Consider the following 23,921-nt stretch of genomic DNA (forward strand, 5'->3'; position numbering starts at 1 on the left):
ACTGTGTCTGTATTTGCTTTAAAATAATGCAGCAGAGCAAGAGAAGAATAAAAGAGGAACAAAAAAAAATGTGGGATGTTAATTATCAAAGTTGAATAATGGTTGGATTGGGGGAAGGGATTTCTGGCTCTTAATATAACTGCAAATTTTCCATATTAAAAAGTTTTAAAGCCCACCTGAAACCAACTGAATTCCTTGGATCTACCAAATGCAAGTAATCTCCTTTTCTTTGAAATAATCTCTTAAAAAACTCACATCACATTTATGTCTAAGGACAATATACCTGTAACATTAGATGTAGATTGGTCACTTTCTGTGCAGACCAGCCAGAATTTTCATCTCCAACTTCAAACCAAGGTTTCATGCGCTGAATATATGAGCCTTCTTTAAAAAAATTTTGATTGGAATTGTTGTTTTTTAACAAGTTTTGGAGCAGAATCAAACAATCTTCAACTACTATACCTGGGGAGAAAATGTGAAATGGAAGTGTTAAGGCTGATAACATCTGAAGGAAAGTTCAATCTCCAAACATTTTCAAAAAGGTAAATCTCCATGCTTAGAATCTCCTCAGTATGGGAAGGCACACACCCTCTCTCTTGATGGCCACAGGCCACAATCCATGTGCTCTTTCTCAAATCTCATAATAATGTTTTGATTTCTATGTCCAACCATCCACTTACCACATTAACTCATACTTCTTATTCAAATCTAGGGTTAAACACCAAGACTCAAGGATCAGGTTAGCATCACCAGTTACATCCTCTTACAGTAGCTTGTTCTCATTAATACATGTCTGTCTTCTCCACTAGATTTTAATTCACAAACACAGAAATTTGTGAATGCCCTACTTACTTCTATATTGTTGGTAGAGACAAGACATCAGGTATATACATAGTAACTATTAAATATTTATTAAATTAATCAATCATACCTTATTTAATCTCTAAGAAGCATTTGACATTATTGTCTCTGTGTCTCTTCTTTAAAACCTCCTTTTCTTTTGGTTTCTAAAACACTACTTTCACCTGATTTCCCAATAGCTTTCTGGTTATTCCTTAGACTTTCTGTTTTTCATGGTTTCCATCCTTCATTGTTTGATCCTTTTCCCACTTCTCTGCTTTACAACATACTACTCTCTCTCAGGACAGTTTCATCTACACTACAGTTTCACCTATCATCACAGTGAAAACTTTCCAACTGATCCCAACTTTACCAAATGCCAGATTAACCAATGATTCCCATTTTCTCCGTAAAGCATACTGACTGATGACAGATGCTCACAACTGGTAGATTCCTCTATTTATACCCACACTTTTGCTCCTACTAGTTGAGCTCCACATTTATAACATCAATTACTTCTTAAAACATACTTTTAAAATGTTTTACAGAAAAACTGAGTGATAATAAAGTTTCCATATGTTCTCCGTTTTCTAATTTCTCCTATTATTATTGTTTTTACAGAGAGAGAGAGAGAGAGAGAGAATGAATTTTAATATTTATTTTTTAGTTTTCGGCAGACACAACATCTTTGTATGTGGTGCTGAGGATCGAACCCGGGCCGCAAGCATGCCAGGCGCTTGAGCGCACTACCACTTGAGCCACATCCCCAGCCCCTAATTCCTCCTATTATTAACATTTTGTATTAGTGTGGTACATAACTATATAACACAAAAATGTTAATTATGCAAGTATATTTACACAAATATAAATAATAAACACTTATATATTATATAGCGTAAAATATATGTATATTTATATATTTGTAATGGGGATTAAATCCAAGGTTACTTTACCAGAGTTATATTCCTAGACTTTCTTATTTATTTATTTTGAGTTGGGCTTGCCAAATCATTGAGGCTGGCCTTGAATGTTCAATTCTCCTAGTTCAGTCTTTTTACATTTTATTTTGTGACAGTGTCTCACTAAGTTGCCCAGGCTGGTCTGGAATTTGCCATCCTCCTGCCTCATTCTCTCAAGTAGCTGGGACTATAGGTATGTGCCACTGCTCCTGGCTATGTTTAACTTTTTAAGAAACTGATAATCTTTCAAAGTGGTTGTACCATTTCGCATGCCTACTAGCAATGAGTTTCTATTTGTCCACATCCTCACCAGCAATTGATGTTATCAGTGTCTTGGATTTTGTGTAGTGATCTTATGGTTTTAATTTGTAGTTCCCTCATGTGTATGATGTTGAGTATCTATTGACATGCTTACTTGCCATCTTCTTTTGTGTGAAGTCATTCAAATCTTTTACCCATTTTTACACTGTCTTGTTTTCTTATTGTTAAGTTTTTTAAATTCTTGGTATATTTTGGATATGCATCCCAGTTCATGGCCTTTCTTTCCATTCTGTCAACAGTGTCTTTTGCAGAGCACAAATTTTCAATTTTAATAAAATCCCATTAGTCAATTTTTTTCATTCAAGAATCATGCTTTTGGCATTTTACCTAAGAGTTAATTGTTTTTTGTTCATGAATTTACAATGATATTTACACTGGTTATTAATTAAATATTATGTAAACTGCCAAAATATAAATGTGAAAACAGGTATTTTTATGAAAACTAAATTTAAGTCTTTGGCAAAGCTCAATGAAAGGAAGTCATTAAAAACATCTCCTTGGTTAAGTATAGATAATGATTCTGAAAGACAAGGAAAAAAACTGTAAAAATGGAAAAATTCTGTATTCCACTTTAAAAAAAAAACCAAATACAAATCCTACATGATAAAATATAGGTGTGATGTAAACGATGAAAACTAATTAGCAGACTCATATTCAGAAAAAAGTCCTAGTCCTAAGATTAATACATAAATATATATATTTTTATATATAACATATATTTATATATATTTTATATATTTTTTTATCTTATTACATTTAACATAAAGCGTTTAAGGTATATATTTTAAGTACTTCTTAAGAATCTCCAATTTAACCACTCCCGATCTGTCTAGAGTAGTGGCTACCTTACTTCATATTACTGGATCCTCACCTTATAAGGAGGAATCACTCTATTTACCTCTTATATAGGACCACACATCTCCATTAAATAAAGTCTGCATTTAGGACAATCTGATGGCTCTGGAGGAAAAAAGTATGTCAAAACCCTCACTACAAAGGGCAGTCCTTTCTTCAGGTATACATGTAGTAAATACTAGAGCCTTGATGGCCACTGTCAGTTACAAGAGCCTCTGGAACTTGTCTTAGTAACCATGACAACTAGCTAATTCTACTTTGCCTTAAAATACCATTTTCTTCAATAATTTCCAAAAACATATTTGTTGGGTCATCTATACTCTACCATTTTTTATCATTGCATTCCCTTTACCACATTTAATTTTCTTTCAAAAACTTTTATGGTCTCAATAATATCAAATACAGCTGTACCCTCAATTACTTCTTGTAGTAATTTTCTTTTACAAATCTGCTTTATCCTATAATATTCTTAAGTAAAAGGCAGTTCATGCTCAATTGTATGCACCTAAGAGTTGGGATGCCAAATCTCTGATCCTCCCAATCCAGTATACTTTTTAGAGATCATAGTTCCTCTACCCTCTTACAAAAAAAAATCCTGTTCATTTAAGGTTCAGAATACCTGACTATACCATCTTTCCTTTTTTGCTATTATTGTTGGCTTACCACCCCTCACTGTAGTTATTAACAAATTTCTGGTCACTACTCTTTGCTCATTGAAAATACCACTGGCATGTTGCTCAAAGTTTTCTTTTTCTTAGTTGTACTATCATTCTTGATAGCTTTATAGTAAAAAAAAAAAAAAACAAAAAAACAAACAACTAATGTTGCCTCTTGTTTTGTGGCTTCACCTTCAATGACATTTCTTATTCTCTTACTAAAACCTCCTATTTTTCTGGTTCGAGTATTCTCAGTTTATCTATTTTAGGGCTCCCCTAAAACTTTCAACTTATCAACCAGACATCTTCCTTTCTTTTTGGAAACCCCATTCTGTCTTTACTTTCTTCCTTATCCAGCTTAGATTATATAGATCCTCATTTCTTCCACTTCATAGGTAATATGCTAAATACTGTTTCACTGTCTTCATAAAACCTTCCTGGAAAAGAACTAATAAGCCCTTGACTTTTTTCTACATCTGCATCTAGGCAGCTGAACACTGCTGGGAGGAAGAGTCATATAATCAAGCATGTACACCACCATAAAATCCTGGTGAACAACCTTGATGGGGCTGTATCCACTACTATGAGTCTTACTAATTATTGTAGTCAATTAGCTCTCCTATCCTTCAAAAAATGATTTCTAACCTTCTCAATTAAATCTCAACCATGTTCTCCATTGCTCTCATCAAGAGTCTGCCTTAAACTCAACCTCCTGTCAACAAATCTGTAAAAGGACCTGCACCTTCACCTATACTATCAGAAAGACAGGAAAAATGTGGCCCAGTATTATCTGAAGAGATGTAGCTAAGACTTCCCAGAAATCATGAAAAATACCAAGATAGATCATAGAAGCCTAACAGGATAAAGAAAAAGAAATCTATACTCATTCAATATGTCAGAATAAAAGAGGATCAAGAATGAGCTCCCATTTCTCAAACTGTATTCCCTAGAAATTAAGAATTTAGTGAGTACTAAAGGAATCTCTTCAAATAATCTCTTCATACTATACCTCCATCACTGTTCCCCTCCTCTGTAATAATGTCCAGTAGCCTCTCAAAAGCATTTTCAAAAGCAACAATTTTCTGAATTGCTCCATTGCTTCTTGTTAATGCCTGTAGTAGTAAGACACCCTTATGGAGAAAAAAAGGATAATGTTCAGTGAACTACAATATTTACTAGACATTTTAAAATCAATGGCAGGAATTTCACAAGTTCTACTCCTTCACTTTACATATAGGGAAAATAAAGGCAAAGAAGTATTGTAATTTTTCTAAGGTTACAAATCTCAAAGGGATTTACCAGGTCTAACAATCCCTAATTTAGTTCGTATATATATATATATATATATATATATATAAATATATATATATGAACTAAATATATATATATTTATATATATATATACACACACACACATATATATATATATATATATATATATATATATATACACACATACATATACATGCGCCTGTGTGTGAGTGCACACACATACCCCCATATTTATCAATCACTATAGCTTTCATTGTGGCTTAAGTGAGTTGGACATAATTATCTTCTCAAGAATGCTGCTATACATGCTTATATACATGCTAGAAAGACCACCACATTCTAGTAGAGAAAGTGCACAAATTCTTTTAAATATCTGGCCTCGAAATTCCTAAAACTTGATTCTAAGTCAACAGAAAAAAGAATGATAAAACTCATGTATCATGAATGTCATGTCCAGCATAAGACAATTCATGATAGTCTTTGCCTTTGCCTTTTAATTTTTCTTAGCTTCTGTTATTAGTTTATATAGTTTGCCACTACTTTATTATTCTACAAAAACTCGACTTCTCTACTTATTACCCACTTGTGCTTATTTCAGAATCAAATAAGAAGTACTTATGAGCCCATAAGTATCCATGACAGTCAAGGGGATAGCAAATATTTAATGAAAAAAATTTCAGATGCTACTTCAAAAGAATAGCAAAGATACTTCAAAAGTCCCACAGAAGCATATAAGCTATTAGCTGTCAGTTGGAGAAAAATGCCCATGGCCTTACTGGGCTTATTCCATCATTTTACTGTCAAGTTTCAACACAAAGATGAGAGAGAAAGGAAAAAGTGGTTATTTTTACACATCAAATTCTTGAGTTTAATGCTGACAACTTGAGTTTAACTGCTGACAAAGAGAAGAAGAAATACAGTAGAAAAAAACCATTGAGGTTCTGAGATTGATAAAGTGGGTTTAGAAACTGATTGTGCAAATTAAAGCAAATTACATAAATTCATAGAGTTTCCGTATAAAACAGGACAATAGACTATTACAGGATTTTAAAATAAAGACTGAGGAGGTAAAATAGTTTCTATAGAACCTACTATATTTTAAATTTTCAAAACATGTTAGTTTCTTTTCCCCTTGAATAGGTTTTATTGAGACTAAAGAAAATAAAGCTGTAAAACAATAAAAACCAAGAATCCAGACATTGTAACAAAAATAAAACTTAATCCCTAATCATAAAATTAATAAAAAACAATATGTAGAGAAAATCATTTTATCTATCTCAAATAAAAATTGAGGACAAACGTTAGAAAAATAGATGGAGAGTTAAAGGAAAATAATAGATAATGCAGCTCTCTCAACAAATATATAGATACAGATAAAGATATATAGGTATATATCAGGATTGGGAATGTAGGCCACCAATAGAGGGCTTGTACATCATGTATGAGCCCCTGAATTCAGTCCCCCATACCACAAAAAGGCAATTTTATGTCTGCAAAGGAAAATACAAGATATTCAAGGAAAGGCACCTCAAATTCCTAATGGATGTGTGCTCATTTAAATAAGAGAATTCTTGACAAATAACTCTCAAATATTAAAGAATAAAAAAATATTTCTTACAAATAGAATTACTATAATTTTACCAATTATAATATTGCACCAACATACATATACAAAATTCTAAGTAAGTTTAAAAAAAATTGAATATATGGGATAGAAGTCAAGAGTTTTGTTTCTACTTTGTCTCTAACCAGACATTATGAAGTTAAGAGCAATCCAAATGATAGTCACTAGAATTTAGGAAGAACAGGGTCAGGAAAAACAAATATAAAAATGAATGAGATATGGCTTACAAATAAAAAGTCCCTTAGTTTTTAAGGCTCTTGGGCTTCTGACTGCAAATATGGAGACTGAATTTAAAAAGCTTTTTTCAATTGCTAGCTGAAGTATTATAGTTTTGTGTTTGTGTATGGGAATGGTGCTGGGGAGCAAACCCAGAACCACCTGCATGCTAGGCAATACCTCTACCACTGAGCTACACTCTTAGCCCTTTTTATTTTATTTGAGACAAGGCTCACTAAAATGCCTAGGTGGTACCCAAACTTGTGATTCTCCCACCTCAGCCTCCTGAGCAGCTGAGATTACAGGTGTGTACCACTATGCACAGCTTATTTCAGAGTTTTCATCAAACTGTAGGTAACAACATAGAAAAAAGTTCAAGCAATACAGCATCAATAAAACATAGTCAAATTTAGGGCTAAAGGTTTAGCTTAGGGGTAGGGCACTTTCCTAATGTGAAGAACTGGGTTTGATCCCCAGCATAGCAAATGTAAGTGAGTACATAAATAATAATCAAATATTCAGACTTACATGTAAACATTAAAATAAACCAGAGCAACTCATGCTATATAGTTAAACAGATATTACCAGAGAAAATCCTTTAAAATTAAGGGAGGTTGAAAACAGCAAATGAAATGCTTTGCTAAGCTTACACAGTTAACATCTAGAAATGTTTCCTGTATTTTTTAGGAGAAAAAAGAAATTCTGGGGGTAGAGTTCTGTGTGAAATACAACCTTTCAGAAGACAGTGGAAGAAATCCCAAACTTGCAGAGGGAATAAATCTGAATAGCAAAATGGTTTTTCTATTCCAAAATATTGGAGAGTAAGGAAACATAAATAATGTGGTCTTGTACATAAAGGTCTAAAAGACTGATCACTACCCCAATCTTCCAAATTCTTATACACCATAAGGGTAAAAAAAAGATTTTATTTTCAAGAGAGAAAAAAATCCTGTATATTCTTGGATTTTTTTCAAATAACTTACATCATTACGAATAACTTCCCTGGAATCTGCCAATAAGTCCATCAGTCTGGAAACACCTAGAATAGAGAACCATGAGAACGATATTGGCAGATTAAAACTATGAATAGTGATTCAATTTACAATTTGTTAGAACACCATTTCATTCACCTTCTCTAGGAAATGATCCTCACATTTTAAACAAAATTATATTGGGATGATAAATCACTTACCCATTGGACTGACTAAAATAATCTGCTGCACCTGGGGCCCTAGTTGTTTTAAAAGAGAAGTCAGAAGCTTCACACCAGGCCAACGGACATGGAAATCAAATTCCTGTAATATAAACATTTAAAATATTTAACATCTATAATTCACATTTTGAAGAAAAACATTTTATTTCTGACTATTAGTGGTACCAGAAACTAAAGTTAAAAATGAAACTGTAGAAAACTTTTATAAAGAAATAGTGGGTGATGAAGCTCAGTGGTAGAACGCTTGTCTTGCATGTGCAGGGCTCTGCGTTCAATCCCCAGTACAAATAAAGAAAACAAATAAATAAGTAAATAAAAGTGAGAAATAAAAAGCAATAAAAAGTCAATGTAAATTGAATAAACTAACTAAAATGTTAGTGATGAAATAAAACAGTATTTGGTAAAAACAAATAGGATGCAAACAGTATTTTAATAGCTTATATATTTCTTGAAACATGCATATGGACTTCTTGCATGCATGCATGCATGCAGAAATATGACACAATACATTTTTAAAGGTATACACATGTTGCTTCCTCAATAATACCCAACACGCAATTTAAAAAACATGGGGCTGGGGATGTGCCTCAAGCGGTAGCGCACTCGCCTGGCATGCGAGCGGCCTGGGTTTGATTCTCAGCACCACATACAAACAAAGATGGTGTGTCCGCCGAAAACTAAAAAATAAATATTAAAAAAAAAAAGATGACAAAAATAGGGCTGAGGATGTGGCTCAAGTGGTAGCACACTCGCCTGGCATGTGCGGTGCTCTGGGTTTGATCCTCAACACCTCATAAAAATAAAATATTGTGTCCACCTAAAACTAAAAAATATTTTAAAAGAAAGATGACAAAAATATCAAGGTTCCCTATTTACCTCCAATAAAGATAACAGGAGAGTGACATTTTCTTGCTGCTTAATGAAAATTTCTGTAAACTGGCTTCCCAAATCCTCACTCTGTCTTGTGGAATTTTCTTCTGTAATATTAAAAAATAAAGTACTTCAACATGACACTGTGTTAATTTAAAGTATCCTTTCATTAAAGAGTTAAGCAGAAACAATATTATTCCTGGTATTTAACAATTCCATACTGAAACAGTATGGCTGGTAGCAATATCACAATTACAATGAAAAGCTTTATTCTCAAAATAACTTTCAATGCCATTTAAATTATTTAAATACATTTTATTCTTTAAATGTTTAAATATGATTATCTGAAGATATTTAAATATTTACATTTTCTCAAGATAGTAAGTTAAACTTCTATTAGGGAAAGGGAACTGTTTTGGGGGTGATAAAAATATTCTATCTTGAATGTGGTAGTGGTTGCACTACTGAATTCTTTTGTCCAAACTCACAAGACAAACTTCAAAAACTAATTTTTATTATGTATAAATTATATCTCAAAATCCCCTCAAAATATTATTGATATATAGTCCTTGATGACTGTTACTATTTTGAATAATTTGATTATAAAATTAAACCAATCATCTGCAGATTCTTTAGTTCCTTTTCCACATATAAAACTAATTTGGCAATAAAGTCAGAATTTAACATTTCATTTCTCATTTATTCTTTAAAAGATTTTCTATCTGTCCTTATTGTTTAAAAGTTTAAAAGTCTTTATTATTTAAATGTTCTTTAATAAAAAAAAATCGAAGGATCACTAAAACTGGAAGCAACAACTATCAAAAGCAAATAGTCACTTAAGATCTACCTACATTATAAAGTCCATTTAGAGATGGTAAATATACTACTTCCCATTCCCTCACTCATATCAGACACAGCTGATTGATCAGAGTCTCTATTAAACATCGGAATCCTTTTACACATATTGCTCCAGGCAGTGACTATAAGCCAGTGGAGCTGGCAGTAAAAATCAAACCTGTTTACTATTTTACTATTCCTCAGAATTTTTTTTGGATGTGACATTTTAAAATTAAAATAGTATAGAAACAGGAAAAAAAAACAGCAGATGACAGAAAAAAAAAAAACAACAACAACAGTGATAATGATAATCCCATCTAATTATTTATAGAGTAAAAAGAGACCAAAAAGGAGAAAAAAGTTTTTTCAAGTTTGATTAAGTACCATATATAGTAGGCTAATTCTTCAGAAACTCTAAAAATGTTTCTCTTAATCATCCCTTGTATCAATAAAATAATTCACTGTTTCTAAGCCTTAAAACTGCTCTTAAGCAGAAAATACTTTAGTTTTTCTGAACATAGACTGTTAGGGAAGCAAGGGAACAGAGTAACAGATCAGGAGGCAAGAAGCTTGGGAAGAGGTGAAAGTAGCTATTAGGAGTCATAAATCGTTATGAAAATAGAGGGAACAGGATTTGCTGACATACTGCATAGAAGGATAGATGGGAGAAGAGGGAGGAAAGGTGATTCCAAAGGTTTTGGCCTAAAAAATGTAGTTGATATCTTCTGAGCTGAAAAACACTGTGAGAGAAGCAGGTTAGGAGCACAGAAAGAATCCCAAAGTTAGTTTTCAACATGCTAAGTTTGAGATAGCTCACAAAAATCCAAATGGATATATCAAGTAAGTAGTTGGATAAATGTAAAAATAAATGTCAGTGGAGAGAACTGCATTGGACACACACATTAGAATGGCAACCAATGGATAAATGATATTTAAAGTCACAAGATTTGGGTGACAAAGGGCTTCTACAAAAAACATATCTAACAATACACTTAATGGTGAAAGATGGTATGTTTTCCCTTAAGCAAAGGAAGAGGCAACAATGTGCTTTCTTCGAAATTCTAGTCAAGACTGTCCTGAAAATCCTAGCCAGTGCCATAAGGCAGGAAAAAGAAATAAAAGGCATACAGAATAGAAAAAGAAGTGAAACTGTCTTATGTGTAGGTGACATGCTTGTTTATGTAGAGAATCTTATAAAATCTACAAAAAAAGAAATTAGAATTAATAAGTAAGCTTAGCAGAGTAAAGGAATAAAAGGTCACTATGCAAAATCAATTATAATTCTATACAACAGTAATGAACAACTAGAAATTGAAATTTAAAAACTGGACCAGCCAGCACCAAAAAGAATAAATTTGGCATAAATGGTTACAACTTATACTGATATTGCGTAAAAACTCTAAAATGCTACTGAAGAAATTAAAGAAGAGCTAAATATATTGTGTTCTTATCTCACAAGGCACAATATTGTTAAAATATCAGTTTTCCCCCAATTGGTATAGAGAGTCAACAGAATCTCAATTAAAATTTCAATTGGCCTTTTCATTGAAATTCACAGATTCTACAATTGGTATGCAAATGTAAAAAATCTGTCAAAACAATTCCACAGAACAAAGTTTTCATTACATAATTTCAGGATTTATTATACAGCTACAGTAATTAAAATAGTGCTGTGTAGGCAAAAAAAAATAGATAACACAAATCAATAGAAGAAAAGAGAAAGTTCAGAAATAAACTCATTTATTTTGAATTACAGACTTAAGACTTAACAGGAAAACTAGAAATGGACCATGATTTAATTGTAAGAGTTAAAACTACAAATTTTCAAAGGACAACATAGGGGAAAATCTTAGTTAGCTGAGATTTGGCAAAGATTTTGTAAATAGGACACAAAAAGCCTAAATCATAAAAGGAAAAAAACTGGTACGATGAACCTATTTAAAATTTAAACATTTTGCTCTTCAAAAAACAATGTTAGAAAGTGTCATAGACTGAAAAAATGTGAAATATATATCACAAAGGATTTGCATGTAGAATATGTAAAGAACTACCACAACTCAAGTGTAAGACAACCCAGTAAAAAAACAGGAAAACGATTTAAATATAACACTTCACTAAAGAATAAAGAAGGTATGGATGGGAAAAAGAAAAAAAAAAAAAGAAATCACAGGAGAAGTTGTTTAACAACATTATTCATTAGGAGAATACATATTAAAATTATAATAGGCTACTAGAACAACTAAAAAGTAAATAAAAACAAACAAAAAACCTGATTACACCAAGTGTTGGAGAGTATATGGAAGAATTTGAACTCACACATTACTGTTGGAAATGTAAAATATTACTTGTTTGGAAAATGCTTTGACTGGATGTGATGGTACCTGCCCATGATCCCAGCAATTCAGGAGGCTGAGGAAAGAGGATTACAAGTTCAAAGTCAGCCTCAGTAACTTATTGAGGACCTAAGCAACTGAGTGAAAGCCTATCTCAAAACAAAAAAAAAAAATAAAAAGAGCTGGGAATGTGACTCAGTGGTTAAGTGCCCCTGGGTTCAATCATTGCTACAAAAAAAAAAAAAAAAAAAAAAAAAAAAAAAAAAAGATTATATAGCCACACAAAAAATAAAAAGAAATGACCTACTGATATGAGTTAAAAAGAAAAGAAGCTACACTCCCCCACCAAGAACACACTGTATGATTTCATTTATATAAAATTCTACAATAATATAATATAATCTACAGTGACATAAAGCACATTTGTGACTAAATAGGGGCAAGAAGGAAGCACAAAATTTTTAATAAGTTCAGTATTTTGATAGTGGTGCTGGTGGCTTCACAAATTTATACATATACCAAAATTAATCAAACTGTACATTTATACATGTGTACTTACTATATATTAATTATACTTCAATAAAGCTGCATACGCAGGAAGAAAACCAAGTAGAGCTATCAAGTGAGAATTTAAATGTGCAAGTATATGAATATATAATGTATATTATTTCTGTGGAGAGGTCTGGATTGGCAATACACATTTGAGAATGGCAAACATAAATAATATCTGAAATCACCAGCACAGATGAGATCACCAAGGGAGAGATAAGAAAAAGAAAATGTGTCCTGAGGCATTCCAATATTAACAGGTTGGGGAGATGAGGAGGAAAAACACAAAGGAGAATAAAAAAGTAAATAGTTCGGGGCTGGGGCTGTAGCTCAGTGGTAGAGCACTTGCCTCGCAGGTGTGAGACCCTGGGTTCAATCCTCAACACGACATAAAAATGAAGGAAGGAAGGAAGGAAGGAAGGAAGGAAGGAAGGAAGGAAGGAAGGAAGGAAGGAAGGAAGATATTGTATTCATCTACAACCAAAAAAAAAAGAAAAAGAAAAATTAGACAGTGAGATAAGAAGACAACTTAGGGGACTGTGAAGACTGAGAAGTAAATGAAAAAAAAAATGCCTCAAGAAAAATAAGTTGATTAAATGAGTATTATCATCAAGATGTGAAAGATGTTAAAAAAGTTCATTAATAATATTTCCAGAAACTTGCATTTTATAAATGAGTCCTAATATTTTATTTTATATTTATACTTTTATGATAAGAATTGTATGCAATCTAAATAAAAAGAGTAGTTATTTGAGTTTATGATGATTTGGATTCTAATAAACACAAATTCACTGCATATTATTTAGCATTGGCACACTATTAATTTTTTGTCCTTTAAGTTTCATTTCTTAGGTTAGTGGTAGCTTTAGAAGTATTGTTTAGGGAAGCAGTAACTATTTCCACTTCAGGAAAAACAGGTAGAGAAGATAAAAGGATAAAAAAGTATACAAAGTGACTATACTTAAAAAGCTATCACATCAGGATTGGTTATCATAAAGACAGAAGGAAGTTCTGGAGTATAAGGAAATCAAAAGGGAGGGAGTAAAGATGAGAAAGGGGAAGAAATGTGAAATGAATTTAACAAAATCATTCATGTTTATACATAAATATACCACAGGAAATTTTACCTATAAGTCTATGTAAAAAGCACCAATCAAAAATAAGTGAAAGAAGATCAGTAGAGGAAGGTGAATAAGTGGAGGGAGAGAGAGAATGAGAATGGAGACTGAAATTAAATTCCATAGATGTATGACTTTGTCAAAATAAATCCAAGGGCTAGGGTTGTGGCTCAGTGGCAGAGTGCTTGCCTAGCATGTGTGAGACACTGGATTTGATCCCCAGTACCATATAAAAATAAAAAAATAAATAAAAGTATTGTGTCCATCTACTACTAAAAAAAACAATTAAAAGTTATCTTGCATCTTTAAATACACAAATTAATAAACCCAAGTACTATGTATAACTATAATGTTCTGATAAAAAAAAAAGATTTAAAAATTGTTCAATGCAATCATTAGGATCCTGCATGACCACTGATTTGGTGAGGATATTAAGGTGGCAGGGGCTTGATTCTACAAAGGCCTAAAATTAATCATAAGGAAGCCTAACACTCAAACATTACTAGAGTAGTTTCAAGGAACATTCTAGCTATGGATCTGCATAAAGGATTTCCTATTGTTCCTTTGGGAGCTGATAAACTTCTGTGTTTTAATTATTAGCATACCCTAGAAGTAAAATCTTGTTTGGTAAATTGTGATTTTCAAAATTCAAAAGTGAATTTAAAATTGGAGCTGGGAAAAACACCGATTAAATAGCAAGAACTGCATACCCTTCCCATTTATTTGCAAGTTGACATAGTGATGGAAAGGTAATCTGGAAAGAAACTGAAAAATATATGAACATATAGGAGCTGATAAAAATCTTTTGAAAATTTCCCTCTTTATAATCAGCTATGAATAGGAGCTCTGCTTCTCAGTGTGGTTAAACAGCATGTAGCCAATAAACTCCCTCAAGATTTGGAAGGATAATTGGTCTCTCTTTTGAAAGCCAACCCAGAGCCCTATGAACCATGGTTATGGGGTAGATCACACCAAGAACACGAAGAATCTCTAGTCAAATTCTAATAAAATTCTATATATTGGAAAATAAAATTTAATGAAAAGTAGTTCATGGAGAATACATGAGATAAATAAAAAGTTCTCCAAATACATAAGAAATCTGTAGATTTCAGAGTTCCTATTCATAGATGATTATAAAAGACAAGTAGCAATATGCACATCATAGTGGTGATATCTGTAGTCCCAGCTACTAGTGAAGCTGAGGCAAGAGGATCTCTTAAGCCCAGGAATTTGAGGCTAGCCTGAGCAACACAGTGAGATCCCATTTCAAAAACAAAACAAAATGAAATAAAGTAAGACTAAACAAAAGCTACCAAAAGACAAATACTACATTCTCTCTGCCTTAGAATTGTCTCTCTAGTATTTTTCAAAATGCAGGAAACACACATTAATAGACATGATGAAAGCAAGCACCTGTAGGCAAGTATCTTTGGATAAAACAAAGTTGAACAGCCTTCTTCACTGTAGGCTTCTCAGTGCTTACTACCCTTGGGTAAATTCTGTGGTGCTTCAAAAGGAATTACTGCATATTATGTTTGTAATTAGGAATCCCTTTTAATTCAGAGCACTCTCTGAAATCTTTGGCTACACTTTGAGGAATGCAGGTCTAACAGCCGAAAAAGTTTAATTCAATGTTTGCACTGAGCACAAGCTAACAACCTTGCAAGAAGAATACCTTTGATTTACTCTGTGGACGTATCATATAAAATATTATATCTTATCAGTTATATAATTAAGATCTAAATTTTGAATTTAAGTACTAAGATGTGGTCCTATTCCAAGGATCAATGGTGCTTTATAGTTTAAAACTGTCAAGTAGGGGGGGCGCAGCCATGCAGAGCTCGGAACTTCCTGGGAAGACGGCCAAGGAACCCTTGCTTCATAAAGAAAAGCAAATGAAAGATGCACAGCCCGAGGCAGGAGGAAGAAATCCTTGGAGTCTCCTGAGACCCCAAGTTCTCCTGCTTAAGAGAAGCTGGTAAACTGAAATCTAGCTAGATGCATTGAGTGAAACTGGGAAACTAGTTTTCACATGGACGCTGTAATTTTTCGTCGCATTATAAAATGTGACTTAATGGGCTGGGGATGTGGCTCAAGCGGTAGCACGCTCGCCTGGCATGCGTGCGGCCAGGGTTCGATCCTCAGCACCACATACTAACAAAGATGTTGTGTCCACCGAGAACTAAAAAATAAATATTAAAAATTCTTTCTCTCTCTCTCTCCTCTCTCACTCTCTCTTTAAAAAAAAATAAAATAAAAAATTAAAAAAATAATAAAAAAAAATAAAATGTGACTTAATTGAGTTGAGGGAAGGGGATGGTTTAATAGGCTTTGATGGATATGGCACTTTTTCTTTCCTTCTTCAGCCAGACACAGAAGAGCAAACTATATTGCAGAAATGAATAAGACAGAATGGAGGATTTGAGAAAACTGGTTCAAGCAAAATTTGGCTGGCATCAGACAAAAGAACTTGACAAAAATCTGCCCCTCAGGTCTCTCTGCAGTCCTGCTTCCTTACTACTGGAATCCGAGCTAAAATTGATGGCCTGCATATACATATTTGTGTGTATAGATTTAAGGTGACTGGGAAAGTAGCTCAGTGGCAGAATGCTTGCTTAGCATGTACAAGACTCTGGGTTCGATCCCCAGCACTGCAAAAATATATGGAGAAGGAGATTTGAAGGAACTGTTGTGGGTTGACTTATCTCCTCCAAAAAGATGCCAGTGTGACCAAAGATCGTTTAGAGACATCAATCTACACATACTCAGTCCACTGGTCTTGAAATCTGCAGAATGTTCCAGGTGTTGAAGCATTGTTGCCCCTACTCTACCTAGTGGAAAATATTTGGGGAATTTATAAAGTTGCAAAAAAAACCCAAAAAAACAAAAAACAACAACAAAAAAAAACAAAAACCCCACCATCAAACCATTCGGATAATCCATTGCTGAAAGGAATTTTATCACAAGTATGAATTACCCTGACTCCACCTGGAATTTTCATCTGATATTCCAGTGGCCTATGATAATGTCAGTCAGTTGGCATTTCTTAACAGCCACTGTGTACAGAGTGGATTTCTAAATTCTAAAAAGAAAAAAAAAGTACTGATCAGGAGGGGCTTCCTTCTAATTGGGAAAAAAAATCCATCACTCACAAAGACATAAAAATGAAATATTCAGAGTGTATTTACTTGTCATCTTACTTTTGTTCATTAATTTCATCCCCATAAACTAAGCTTTAGGTTAGGAGGCAGACTCCATGCCTTTATAGAATCTTCTATTCTCAGTCTAAACCCCTGCTACATTTGTCGGAGCTTCTTAGAAATTCAATCTCCACCTTATTCTTACAGAACCTGAATTTGTATTTGAACAAGGTGCCAAATCGCATGTATGTATATTACATTATTAAAAAAAACTGATCTAAACTGTTAAAAAAATAAATAAATAAATAAAACTGTCAAGCATTAAGAAAGTATTAGTGAAATACACTCTATTTCATTTAAGGCATTTTCATATGACAGCACTTTCAACTTTAACAGAGTCCCCCAAATTAGCTACGCAATTAAGTTAATACACAAAGCTTTTGGTGTAGTGGTAAATCAAGCTAAAACTACTAAGCTACTATAATAATTACATATAAAACTTATAAACCAAAATTACAACCACTGGAAATTGTGTTTTTATTATATATATATATATATATATATATATATATATATATATATACACACACAAACACACACACACATAAATACACACATATATGTATGTGCTATGTACATACACACACACAGACACACACACACACAGAGGTAGGAGTTAAGTAAACACTCTCTCATCAAGTATACTATATTGCAAATCCTAGAGCTGTTTATTTTTTACATGGTATAGTTTAGATATTATACCTAACTTATTATAATCTGTAAAAGTAAATGACCTTCTACTGTAAGACAAGTGAAAAACTAAAAATGAAATGTCCTTTGTTACTACAATGAAAATAAACTTGATAGAGATAAGCAAAATCAAAGACTACATTTTTAAGTCCTTATATCCCTCTGAACACTTTTAATTCAACACCTATAGATACATTTATTTATAGTTGTACTTTTTTCCTGAAATGTAAACAATATTTTAAAATACAACTGGACTTTCATTCAGACCTCCACTTTATACCAAGTTCACAACCCATATTACAGAGAACAAAATTATAGATTATCAGGGCTGGGGATGTGGCTCAAGCGGTAGCACGCTCGCCTGGCATGCGTGCGGCCCGGGTTCGATCCTCAACACCACATACAAACAAAGATGTTGTGTCCGCCGAGAACTGAAAAATAAATATTAAAAAATTCTCTAAAAAAAAAATTATAGATTATCTATAAAAGTAATCCTATTCAGAGAGCAGGAATATGAAGTAATCTTCTTTTGCGCTGTGGTCTATCAGTTAAACAAGTATACCTATGTTTTCAAATGGTTATCTGAACCTTCTATAAACCCGTTATGTAAATTATACAACTTAATAAAGAATCTAGACAGAAAAATAAAAAAATAAAATTGGCCACTACTTATTCAATTAGAAATCTACAGAATACTTGAAAAAATGACAGTAAGAAAATACCATTCTTCTCTTAAATGGATGATACTGTATAAATTACGTAGTCTCTAGGCTTTCATTTTCTCATTTTTAGAAAAGAGAAAAATAACACCAAGCCTCACAGACTGCTATGAGGATAGTGGGTTAGTGAACATGAAAGGACTCTGCAAATTTTAAAGCTCTTTATAAATATGAAAAACAATAATAGAGGGGGCTGGGGATGTGGCTCAAGCGGTAGCGCGCTAGCCTGGCATGCCTGTGGCCCGGGTTCGATCCTCAGCACCACATACCAACAAACATGTTGTGTCCACCGAAAACTAAAAAATAAATATTAAAAATTTTTTAAAAAAAGGTACATTGCTCTGGTGTTTTCTGATTTCTAACAAGGGATTCAAATGTTGCAAAAGGCAATGCCACATATAGTAAGTTAGTTTCTTTGTGGTTTCTCTGTTAGGTATAGGCAACTTTGTTATGTACCATTTTAAACCTATTTCATACAAGAATATTTCATTCTTCATTTTAAGAAGTTAAGTATCTCAGAAAAATTAGTAAAATAAAACTTGGTTACTTTAATTATGAGGGAAAGTAAATAGAACTTGACATTCCACTAAAGTACAAATGCATTCTATGAATTAATGTAAAAAATGTCAGTAACTAGAATATTATTGTGCATGCATTATTTTAAAGGGACAATATCAATATATAAATAGTCTCTAAACTTAATAAGAACCTTCCAGTTCTTATTAAATATAGATAGATAAATATGTATACATATATATATATTCAAACATTATTTTTAAATAAACTGTCTAAAGTTTTTTTGGAAGTACAAACAAAATAATTTAGATAAATTGTCCTACAAGAGAAAATGCTTTGATTTTATTTTTAAAAGCACTAGAACATTTGTGTGTGTGTGTGTGTGTGTTCTAAGAGAATAGACACATTTAGTAGTGATAAGAATAACAGTTAACATAAGATTATCAAATATTCCTCTTCAATTAAGGAATTCTGACACAGTGAATCAAATCTCACTTTTTACCAGCTAGAAAAAACATAACTTGACAGTGTCCTTTTTTATTATTAAAAATTATGCCTAAAAGCATCATGCATATGTAAATGCAATCTATTACCTGCAAAATCATCTGGAAAAGTAGACAAAAATAAATAAAAGACAAGTAGGTAATAAAACAACTTCATAAAAGTGTAGTTGTATATATGTAAAATAGCTTAAAAAAGAAAATTAAGAGACTAATATTCATTTTAGTCAAATAGCTGAGACACCCTAAAAGATACAGCATTTGCTATATCTTTAGGATCATGAAACAGACTTATCACTAAATTAAGGTAACCCTCAAGGAAAAGAACTCTAAAATAGATTTATTATGTCAGCTAAGAATTACCTTTCAATGAAACAGTAAATAAAGTATCAATAACTAAAGGATACATTTCTCAATATTTAGTTTCTAAAAATTGATTCAGAATGAGTAAATTTTCAGAAGAAAAATCCTAGAAAAATTTATTCTACTACTGTTTATATAAAGAATTGTTTTTCCTCTTTTAGCCAAAGGATTTTTAGATGAAAAAAAAAGCCCAAATACAAAAAGGAAAACAGAAAAAGCAGCTATTAAACATGATTATATTCTAAGATTGTGACAAGGGAAACTACCTATCCACAAAATATTGTTACTATGCACTTTTTTTTTTAAAGAGAGAAATTATCCCCTGCACACTAAGAAGAAAAGCTACATTTCTAACATGAAATAACTAAGAAAAAATAAAAAGGAAAGCCTTCCTTTAGCATGTTTGAACACTTGTATTGCATTTCATTTTCTCTTCTTGGAATTGAGAGTATTCAACACAATTTCATTTTACATGTTCCTATTACTAGTATTCTATGAATTTTATATCTACATATATTTCTGCTCTACTTTCATTTTAATAAAATATGAACAAGATCAACATATATCTACATTTCTTTATGCTTTGTCTACTCAGAATTTTAACATCAATATTGATACTGAATATAAATATCATTTTATAATTCTAACCAAAGGGATAATATCAATACATAAGTGGTCTCTGAACTGATAATCTTCCAGTTCTTACTGAATATAGATAGGTAAACATGTATACATACATGTGTGTGTGTTGTATATATACACTCAAATATTTTTAAATAAATTGTCTAAAATTTTATTGTCTAAAGTGTTATTTACTTTATAGAATTTTATTTTATAGAATAAAATATAGAACATATAGAATATATAGAATAACAATATAGACTATATAGAATAAAATAAAAATAATACTTTAGAACAAAACAACATATAGAACATATAGAATAAAACATATAGACAAAATATACAGACTTTCAGTCAAGTGTTTCACAAAGTGACAATAAAATTAACAACAGACTACCTTAAGTATGCAAATATTTGAAACAAAAAAGGAAAAGGAGAATGTACCAAACAAATGTGTGGATTCAAACAGATTCATGGACTGGGGCTATAGCTCAGTGGCAGAACGCTTGCCTAGCATGTGTGAGGCACTGCGTTCAATCCTTAGCACCACATAAAAATGAAGCAAATGAAATAAAGGCATGCTGTTTATCTACACCTACCAAAAAAAAATATATATATATATATATCATTTCACACCAACCAGACAATGTAAATGGAAAAAAGCTTTATAAACTTAATAAATCATGCTTTATAAACATAAGTAAAAAGTTTAAGAATTTATTATGAAAAAATCCTCTCATTTTGTAATGCTTATCATAATAACACATATATAAAATAGTTAATTTCCAGTCAATAGCCAAATGTGGTTTTTAACTCAAAATTGGCTAATCTGCACACTACCTAAAACCAAATACAAAGAGGAGAGAAATATCACTCAAGAAAAGATTTTATTCCATTTCCTCATAATTTCCCCAATCACACACAAAACAATCATCCTAAAGACATTTGCAAGGGCTGAGCTTACTTATTTTGCGATTAAATAACAATAATAAGAAAAATAAATAAATAAACTTGTAAAATAAACACCAATTTAAAATCTGCAAAATTGGTACAATCTAGTTAACTTTTGCATAAAAACACAGTAAAGTAAGTGGGAACTTACCTACTTCTTCTTCTTCATCATTAGATATTATATTATATAATGTGTCCAAAGCATAACCTATTATTTCAGAATCCGAACTGAAAAAAAGAAATTATTATACACTGCTAGTTAGAGTGTAAACTGTTATGATCATTTTTAGACAGTTTTCAGCAAGACTAAAGGAAACATTCCACTTGTATAAATATACTCTAATATTAAAAATATCAGTGTGCAAACTACAAAGAGTGTGCAAACAACTTAAATGTTCAATAACAAAAAATTACCATGGCAGGACTGGGGCTATAGCTCAGTGGGAGATCACTTGCCTCACATGCGTGAGGCACCAGGTTCTAACCTCAGCACTACATGAAAATAAATAAAGATATTGTGTCCATCTACAACTTAAAAAAATATTTAAAAAAATACTATGGCAAATCCATACACTTTAAGGTAGCAATGGAAGAACCGTATTTTCAAAGAATATTTAATGGCAAAGTAATTAAAACACACAGATACAATGCCAAGTGAAAAAAAATTAACCCAACAATTAACTAATAGAACAATCCCATTTAGTAACACACACACACACACACACACACACATACATACACACACACACACACACATACACATATACACACACACACCCCTGTCTTTATATATTTCTAAAAAAATTATCAATTTGTAGCCAGAAATTGGGTGCATGACTATATTTGGGAGGATAAGGAAGGAAGATTGCAAATTCAAGACTAGCCTGGGCAACTTATCAATAGTCTGTCTCAAAATAAAAAATAAAAAAGGGTTGAGAATATAGCCCAGTGGCAGAGTATCTCTGGGCTCAAATCCCTAGTACCAAAAATATAAAGAGATAAATAAATAAAAATATAAAGGTGTAAAATAAATCTAACTTCAAAAGCAACAAAATTAGCACAACTTGGTTAATTTTATGTATGTGTGGATAGCTACGTACCTCCATATATCACATAGACATATAGTATTATATGTAGTTGGACTACCTTCACCACACTTAAGAAAACAAAACAAAAAAAAAAAACCCTTAGGGTGACTATACAATTTATAAAATGAGGATGTATAACATTTTGTTGTGCTGACAGTCAAATTTTGAAATCATGTAGGATGATGACAGCATTTAGAGTAGTAGCAAGAGTGAAATACAGGTCCCCTCACCACCAAAAACAAAACAAAACAAAACAAAACCTCACAACTATATGTAATGATGAAAGGATGAATGTGTTCCCTCTAAGATCAGGAATATGATAGCAATGTTCCAGTTTACCACCTCTATCTCTTACCATCTCTATCCAACAATGAAACTGAAGTTCAAGTTAGAATACTACACAAGAAAATGAAGTAAAAGGTACATAGATTGGAAAGGAAAAGTAAAACTATACCTATTCATTGATGACATATAAGATTGGAAAGGAAAAGTAAAATACACCTATTCATAGATGACATATTTTATACATAGAAAATCCTAAGGAATCCACTAAAAAATTGTTAGAACTAATAAATTCAGCAAAGTCACAAGACACAAGGAATATACAAAAATCCACTGAATAATCAGAAAATGAATTTAAGAAAATTGTGTGTAAATAACATCAAGAAGATTGGTACAAATAATAAAATATTTTGAAATAAACTTTACTAAAGATCATAAGACTCATGCACTGAAAAATGCAAAATAGTGTTGAAAAAAGTGTTCAAGAACTAAATAAATAAAACGATACCCTGTGTTCATAGATAGAAAAAGGCAATATTGTTAATACAGTAATAAACTGCAAATTGATATATAAATTCAATGCAACCCATCAAAACACTAGCTGCCATTTTTGCAGAAATTGACAAACTGATTATAAAAGGTCATATGGAAAAAAAAAAAAAAAAAAAAAGGTCATATGGAAAGGTACTGTATTCAGAATAGCCAAAAAAACAAAGATGGAGATCTTGGAAGAACTCTGTGGCCCAGGGTCAGGAGTGAGAGTCTCCAAGTGGGCATCATGAACAGATCTAAAGAAAACTGATTTCAGGGTCCATTAATGTAAACCGAATAATTTGTAATTGTATTTATAAAACTCATTTGGAGATTGAGCCAGCACCTGGAATTCTTCCCAGCTTTACTTTGGGTTGTAATTTTAGCTCCCTTATATATCCTATATGCCTGCAGCCTGCTGTGTTATGGATGCTTATTTCAGCATTATTTCAGAAGTATCTGACTTTGTATTTGAAGTTTCACACTCTCCCTGTATAAAGAGTGCTGATGAACTGGTAATGGGGCTTTGAGGCCTCTCTCTTTCAGCACTAGCCCTTGGTTTATAATGGGCTGTTGAAGCTGGAGAAAATCTTGCCCATTCCCTCAATTTGCTGTGATTACTAAGCCTTTAATACACTACACACAGGCATGTGAATAATACATTTTAGTAATAACTTTTTGAAGAGCTTACATGTTTCTTCTCTGTTAAAGTTCTTTTTGTGGAAGCTCATTTTGCAAGCATTTAGAAAATGAAAAATTGGCAAATAACAGCAATAAGTTTATTGTGGAAAGCCTGG

General features: G+C 32.2%; 1 protein-coding gene across 2 annotated transcripts in view; it reads right to left on the reverse strand.

Moving 5' to 3' along the window:
• Uso1 (USO1 vesicle transport factor) overlaps window positions 1-23,921 on the reverse strand; it is a 73,711-nt gene that overhangs the window by 29,521 nt on the left and 20,269 nt on the right. For both annotated transcript variants that reach the window (XM_077803218.1, XM_077803217.1), the window contains exons 4-9: window positions 21,375-21,451; window positions 8,833-8,933; window positions 7,936-8,038; window positions 7,727-7,782; window positions 4,641-4,761; window positions 284-462 (exon numbers count right to left, since the gene is read on the reverse strand). In XM_077803218.1, the coding sequence (XP_077659344.1) occupies window positions 284-462; window positions 4,641-4,761; window positions 7,727-7,782; window positions 7,936-8,038; window positions 8,833-8,933; window positions 21,375-21,451 (637 nt within the window). The remainder of the gene's footprint in view (window positions 1-283; window positions 463-4,640; window positions 4,762-7,726; window positions 7,783-7,935; window positions 8,039-8,832; window positions 8,934-21,374; window positions 21,452-23,921) is intronic.

This window comes from Urocitellus parryii, chromosome 10 (assembly GCF_045843805.1).
Source record: "Urocitellus parryii isolate mUroPar1 chromosome 10, mUroPar1.hap1, whole genome shotgun sequence".
Taxonomy (NCBI): Eukaryota; Metazoa; Chordata; class Mammalia; order Rodentia; family Sciuridae; genus Urocitellus; species Urocitellus parryii.